Source organism: Psittacula echo, assembly GCF_963264785.1.
Source record: "Psittacula echo genome assembly, chromosome: 3".
Classification (NCBI taxonomy): Eukaryota; Metazoa; Chordata; class Aves; order Psittaciformes; family Psittacidae; genus Psittacula; species Psittacula echo.
This window is the reverse complement of record NC_137736.1, coordinates 39,090,962-39,098,619: the sequence shown is the minus strand read 5'-3', so window position 1 is coordinate 39,098,619 and position 7,658 is coordinate 39,090,962. Positions and strand designations below refer to the sequence as shown.

At 47.8% G+C, this 7,658-nt stretch overlaps 1 protein-coding gene across 1 annotated transcript in view; it reads left to right on the top strand.

Annotated features, from left to right (window-relative positions):
- Positions 1-210: 210 nt before the first annotated feature.
- Positions 211-7,658, top strand: part of PRRG1 (proline rich and Gla domain 1) — a gene marked incomplete at both ends in the record, with an annotated part of 29,292 nt that continues 21,844 nt past the window's right edge. The window contains one exon of the mRNA XM_080613517.1: positions 211-286. Within this exon, the coding sequence (XP_080469643.1) occupies positions 211-286 (76 nt within the window). The remainder of the gene's footprint in view (positions 287-7,658) is intronic.

Sequence of the window (7,658 nt, the reverse complement as noted above, 5' to 3'; positions counted from 1 at the left end):
CCTCTGGCTGGCCTTGGGCACTACTAACTGGACCTTGAATCATCTCAAGGGAGGGAGTGGGACTGTATGGTTCTGTGTGGAGTCTGCCTACTCAGCTTTATCTGGGACTAATTTAAGTCCTGACTCCTAAACTGTCAGTGAAGCAGTAGTGTATCAGTATCTTTCTCTGCCAAAATGTTTGAAGAATTGCAACAAACTGCTCAAGGGGCAATGTACCAGAAGTCTCTCAAGAGCCAAGAACCTGGTGAACAGATCTCGGGGTCAGATTCTGAAAGTGAAAAGAAAGGTGAACAAAGTCGTCTTTTATGCAAAGGCCACTTAGGAAGAACTATGAAGAAGTGTCCAACTACAAGCTCTTCAGATCTGTAGTTGTCTGTGAAAAACAGAAGTATCAAAGCATTTTCATGACGGCTGTTCTTTATAAACTCTTGGCAAAGGTTTGATCAAAGTTTTCATCTTGCTATAAGAAAGGAATTTTTTGCAGTGAGAAGAAGCATTCACTGCAACAGCCTCCCCAGGGACATGGTGAAGTCCCCATCACTGGAGGCTTTCAAAATGCAATTGGACAGGGTGCTAGGTAACCTCACCTGGGCTTCCTTTCCCAGGAAAGATTGGATGAGAAAATTTGTTGAGGTTCCTTCCAGCCTGGGCTGCTCTATGGTTCTGTGAATCTTTTGTGTGGTTGAAGTTACCTACATCAGAAATACAAAAGGTAGAGATGCACCTGCTGGTATGTAGCATGTCTGCCCTCACTGGGGCCTCTGATCACTGGAACAGCACTGGGTAGCAGTGTTAGGAAGGGAGGACAGATTCTTTGACTCTTCTTCAAGGTTGAAGCCAAAACATTGTTTTTCATTATACTTCAGAGATGTAAATCAGCTGAAGTACTTTTGTGTGTATCTTTGTTCATATCCTACTTAGAAAAAAAAATACGTGTAATGCAGTAAAACCCATAGTCATTTGTATATCTTAACGTATTTGGAAATTGATGTAAAGTTGATGCGAGGGAAAATGGTCATGGGTGTTGTGAGAGAGGGTAATAGGAGTATTTTAAAAATTCTTCTGTTTTACTGCAGCTGTTCTGTGGATTCTGGTTGTCTGTGCCTTTCTGTGCACTCTCTTTATGTGATTTTCCAGTATGACAGAAAACTTCATAAAAAATATGTAGAGGAGTTGTGCCTCATTGTCTTTCCCTATTTACCATAGAATTCAATAAGATGAAATATGTAACTATGACTCTTCTGTCACTTCAGTGCAATTTGATTTTTTTTGGATGACTGGAAAATCCCATTAAAGCATGCTCTGAAATGCTGTCATGTGTGCCTTGCTTCAGGGGAAGACAGATGAGGTGGAAACTTGTATTGAAACATTGCTGACGGTGCATAAATATTTGGAAGAGAAGGCTCTGTTTGCACATTCTTCTAGCTTGGTTTAGCACTTCACAAAGAAATTACATTTTATATTCTGGCTAATTTTTCTGAATTAAATGAGGTGTAAGACATTGGCCTACCAAGCAAATACTAAATGCCATTTCTCTACAGGACAAAGTACTTGCCTCACCTTTGCCTCATCACAGAAAGGCAAAATAAACTTTACGAAGTAGGTTAATGTAATTAAAAAATACAGTTATTGCATGCAAAATGGAGATGACAGTGTGAAATTATCCAGGTTTCTTTTGGCTACAAAGGTATAGAATCTTTCTGGGTTGTTTTTTCATGGTTGCTTGAAAACATACTGGTAGTTCAGAACAAAACTGTTTTTTAAAAATTCAAAAAAAACTCCAATGACTTGAGGATAATCTTTTCCAAATGTATAGAATTGTCACGTCTCTTTTTTATTGTGAAAAGAGGAGGCCTGAATATCAGATCCAGACTGATAGAGTTGGAGGCTGAATTTTGTACAGCCAGTTTGTGGTACTGGAAAAACCATAAAGCTATTACTTGTGAAATTTGGGTCATAGTTTTGCTTTTTAAGATGCATTGGGAAAGAAAGTATCTATAACAGTTTCAAAGTAGGAAAAATACTATGTAATTACCCCAATCTTGTAACATTTTCGGATTGTACAAACTGCAGTGAAATTATGTTCTTGTAAATGAACTGGGCCCAAGTACTGTTGCTTGGCCCTTACTCTCATGTCTGAAGATGTATAATCTGAAGGTAGTATTCTGGTTTTTTAATCCCTTACTTGACCCATAATGCTATAAAAGGCAAACAGCACTGTTATGTGTTCTGAATATTTTGATGTGTTGGTGTGAGGACAGATGGGAGACCTAGAGCCAATAAAAAAGGAAGGTTGTAGGTCATGAGTAGGATGTATTAAAAGACCACTTGCCATCTATCAATTCGATTTCTATTATATGCTTGTATTTACTCCGTAATACACTTCATAACTGGTCCTAATACAGTTTTAAACCACTTTATCCAGTTCCTTTTGCTCATTCTATACTGGGCACTGGACTGCTTCCCTTCTTTCATAGTTAGGTATAAATAAAAGGTATACACAGTGTCTTTTGTGTATGTAATAATACATACTTTCTTTGGAATACTGTGTAATACTAAAATGTGAAGGTGAGCTGGCTGCTGAACTTCAGCAAGTGGTTGAAATGTTTGGGAAATTGTGTGGCTACAAACTGTAGAAGATGCTAAATTAGACATTAATAATGTGAAGATTGTTGAAAGGTAAACAGCCATTTTAGCATACTGGAGAATGTAAGTGAGAACATAAGTAAGAACTGCAATACCATATCAGCCAAAAAAGTCAGCCTGGTGTTGTGTGTTGTGCCAGCAGCTGGCTGGAGATGCTATGGGAAGAGTCTCAATGAAGAGCATGGACAGAATAACCTTCCCTGGTAAAGTCCTGGTTACCGTTAGATTGGAAACTTAGAATCATAGAATAGTTAGGGTTGGAAAGGACCTTAAGATCATCTAGTTCCAACCCCCCTGCCATGGGCAGCGACACCTCACACTAAACCATGTCACCCAAGGCATCATCCAACCTGGCCTTGAACACCACCAAGGATGGAGCATTCACAACTTCCCTGGGCAACCTATTCCAGTGCCTCACCACCCTTACAGTAAAGAACTTCTTCCTTATATCCAATCTAAACTTCCCCTGTTCAAGTTTTAACCCACTACCCCTTTCCAAGAAGAAGACCTCACCATAAGCAGTGGAGTAGCAAATGCCAATCGGTGTGTTGATAAGGAATGGTGAGGAAATGCTGTGTGCTCTCTGCGTTTCTGCAGAGTTCATGCAGATGGAACCCAAACCCCTTTCCTTTCACCTTTGGGATCGCCACAGTCAAATGACTGTCTGTGGTATAAAAGCCTTTACCAATACAGTCTGAACAAACAGATTTATTTACAGGGACAGCCCGCAGCGATGCCCAGTGTGTGGCCACCATTGGCAGGGACATCCCCCTGGGCCTCCTGGGCACAGGCAGTGCCTCAGGGCCAGCACCCCAAAGGCTTTTCTCCAAGGGATGCTGGGTGAAGGGGCAGCAGCAGCAGGGCTGCGGTGGGCAGGACCGCAGGGGCCCCGTCACCCTCGTGTCATAGTGCCAGCACCCGGCCACGCAGCATCACAATGCTCTGGGGCAGTATGAGGCCAGCGCCCTCCCCTGTCCCACTGCCAGAGTGCCCGGCGCTGCCACCAGGACAGAGCTGGCAGCCTGAGGGCATCCGAGAGGAAGTCCTTGGGGCACCGGGGGAATTCCTGGAAGGGGGAAGGGGGTTGACGGGGGGGGGGGGGGGGGGGGGAACCCTTGAAGCTGCACAAGGCTGCGAGAGGTTCTCTGCTGCCATCGTAGCTCCTGGAGGGGCCACGCTCAAAGCTCATCAGATGGATGGATATCTAGCTTCAGTTGTTGGGAAGCTTGCCGTCCCCATCTGCTGGGCACCAGGGAATTAGGTGAGGGGGGGACTCAGGGAGGGAACCCGTGAAGCTGCAAAGCTGCAGGAGGTTCTCTGCTGCCGTTCCAGCTCGTGGAAGGGCCACGCTCAAAGCTCATCAGATGGATGGGAATCCTGCTTCAGTCGTTGGGGAGCTTGCCGTCCTCATCTCCTGGACACCAGGGAAATAGGTGAGGGGGGGACTCAGGGAGGGAACACGTGAAGCTGCGAAGCTGCAAGAAGTTCTCTGCTGCCGTTCCAGCTCGTGGAACTGCCACGCTCAAAGCTCATCAGATGGGTGGAAATCCTGCTTCAGTCGTTGGGAAGCTTGCCATCCTCATCTGCTGGGCACTGGGGAATTGAGTGAGGGGGAAACCCAGGGAGGGAAGACGTGAAGCTGCGAAGCTGCAAGAGGTTCTCTGCTGCCGTTCCAGCTCCTGGAGGGGCCACGCTCAAAGCATCATCGAAGGGTCCTGCTTCAGTTGTTGGGGAGCTCGCCATCCTCCCCTCCTGGGGAGAGAGTGGCAGTAGGCAGAAGAAAAAGGATGCACAGGTGGCTCAGTGCCCTCCCCCAGTGCTCTGGAGCTCCCAGTGCCAAGCACAGGAAGGATTGGTGCTCTGAGGATTCATCAGGCCAATGGCATTTTGCTGTTGTTGGAAGGCCCTGAGAGGGCTTGAGGTGGAAGCAGAAAAGGCAGTGCCAGTGTCCCCTTGTCCCCTTAGAGGCGTAACCAGCGTGTGGACCGGGAGCAGGTCTTGCTCACATGCTCAGGGAGTAGCCGATCGCCAGCACTGGGGTCAGGAAGGAATTTTCCCCCGGGGCAGATTGGCACCGGTCCCCGGGGGTTTTTTGCCTTCCTCTGAGCACTGAGCATGACCACTTGTCAGGGCTCCTCTGGTCCATTGTGGCTGCGTTATCGCCTGGTGCTCGTGCTCCGCGAAGGTGGCCCCTCGTGTCCTGCAGCTGGGGGAGGAAGGGCTTTTTTCCCCCCAGGCTGGACTAGCAAGCGTCCCTGGGGTTTTTTGCCTTCCTCCGCAGCCGAGCACAGCCCCTTCATGGGGCTCCTTTGGCTCACGGTGTCCCAAAGGCAGCTGCTCGTGCTCCACGCAGGTGGCCCTCGTGCCCCACATCCGGGGGGAGGCAGCCTTCTGGACTCCCAGGCTGGCCCCAGCGTGGCCCCGGGACTTGCTGCTGTCCTCTGGAGTACTGAGCACCACCCCTCGTCAGGTCTTCCCTGGCCCTTTCTGGCTGGGTTCTTCTTGCACTGCCCTTGCAGCACCACAGCGCCGCTCCTGCCCCGGCTTTCCTTTCTCAGGCTGCAAGGCAGGGTTTTTCCAGCTAAACTGAAAGGCCTAAGCTAAACCGGACTCAAATTGACTAAGCTCAACTAAATCAAATCGCTTTATTTAGAAATAAATAAAACGCAATTTCCACCTGTAACCATTCTGATTTGTGTCTTTGAAAGTGTTTTTGGTGCTGAAATTCCCTTGGCATTTCAGGTAAATAAGGATCTCCTCATTATACAACTTCTTGTGAGTGCAGGGAATGGAACGGAATAAAAGGGAACGAAAAAGAACAGAAGAGAATGGAATGGAACAGAACAGAATACAACAGAAAGCTATGCTGTGTTATGCATATAGAATCATAGAATAGTTAGGGTTGGAAAGGACCTTAAGATCATCTAGTTCCAACCCCCCTGCCAAGGACACGGACACCTCAGACTTAACAATGTCACCCAAGGCCTCATCCAACCTGGCCTTGAAATCTGCCAGGGGTGGAGCATTCACAACTTCCCTGAGCAGCCCATTCCAGTGCCTCACCACCCTCACAGTGAAGAACTTCCTCCTTCGGTCCAATCTAAACTTCCCCTGTTAAAGTTTTAACCCATTACCCCTTGTCCTATCACTACAGTCCCTAATGAAGAGTCCTTCCTCAGCATCCTTATAGGCCCTCTTCAGATACTGGAAGGCTGCTTTGAGGTCTCCATGCAGCCTTCTCTTCTCCAGGCTGAACAACTCCAACTTTCTCACCCTATCTTCATCCAGGAGGTGCTCCAGTCCCCTGATCCTCCTCGTGGCCCTCCTCTGGATTTGTTCCAACAGTTCCATGTCCTTTTTACGTTGAGGACACGAGAACTGCACACAATACTCCAAGGGAGGTCTCACGAGAGCAGAGTAGAGGGGCAGGATCACCTCCTTCAACCTGCTGGTCACGCTGCTTTTAATGTAGCCCAGCATACAGTTGGCTTTCTGGGCTGCAAGCGCACACTGTCGGCTCATGCTAAGTTTCTCATCGACCAACACCCCCAAGTCCTTCTCTGCAGGGCTGCTCTGAATCTCTTCTCTGCCCAACCTGTAGCTGTGCCTGGGATTGCTTCAACCCAGGTGGAGGACCTTGCACTTGTCATGGTTAAACTTCATAAGGTTGGCATCAGCCCACCTCACAAGCGTGTCAAGGTCCCTCTGGATGGCATTCCTTCCTTCTGGCGTATCAACCGAACCACACAGCTTGGTGTCATCGGCAAACTTGCTGAGGGAGCACTCAATCCCACTGTCTATGTCACCGACAAAGATGTTGACCAAGACCGGTCCCAACACTGTTCCCTGAGGGACACCACTCATTACTGGTTTCCAGCCAGACATTGAGCCATTGACCACAACTCTTTGCGTGCGGCCATCCAGCCAGCTCTTTATCCACCGAGTGGTCCACCTATCAAATTGATGTCTCTCCAATTAGAGACAAGGATGTCATACGGGACAGCGTCGAATGCTTTGCACAAGTCCAGGTAGATGACATCAGCTGCTCTACCCATGTCCATCAGTTCTGTAGCTCCATCATAGAAGGCCACCAAATTGGTCAGGCAGGATTACCCCTTAATGAAGCCATGCTGGCTGTCACCAACCACCTTGTTTTTCATGTGCCTTAGCATGCCTTCCAGGAGAATCTGCTCCATGATTTTGCCAGGCACAGAGGTGAGACTGACTAGTCTGTAATTCCCTGGGTCATCCATTTTCCCCTTCTTGAAAATGGGGGATATATTTCCCTTTTTCCAGTTGTTGGGAACTTCACCTGCCTGCCATAATTTTTCAAATATGATGGCCAGTGGCTTAGCAACTCCATTTGCCAGCTCCTTCAGGACCTGTGGATGGATTTCATCAGATCCCATGGACTTGTGTACGTTCATGATCTTTAGATGGTCTCAAACCAGATCCTCTCCTTCAGTGGGCCTAAGGTCTTCATTCTCACAGTCCCTGCATCTGCCTTCCAAGACTTGGGTGGTGTGATCAGAGCCTTTGCCAGTGATGACCGAGGCAAAGAAGTCATTAAGAATCTCAGCCTTCTCCAAATCCTGGGTAGCCAGTTGTCCTGATAGCTTCCGGAGGGGGCCTACGTTATCCCTACTCTGTCTTTTATTCCCTATGTACCTGTAGAATCCCTTCCTGTTTTCCTTAACATCCCTATCCAAGTTTAATTCTAACTGGGCCTTAGCTTTCCTAACCTGGTCCCTAGCTTCCCAGACAACATCCCTGTATTCTTTCCAGGCCGCCTGTCCCTGCTTCCACCTTTTATAAGCCTCTTTTTTCCTTTGAATTTTCCTGAGCAACTCCTTATCCATCCAAGGAGGTCTCCTGGTCCTCCTGCTGCACTTCCTTCTAGTTGAGATGCAACATTCCTGAGCTTGTAGCAGGTGATCCTTGAATATCAACCAATAGTGTTGGGCCCCCCTGCCCTCTAGGGCTATATCCCATGGAACCTTACTAAGCAGGCT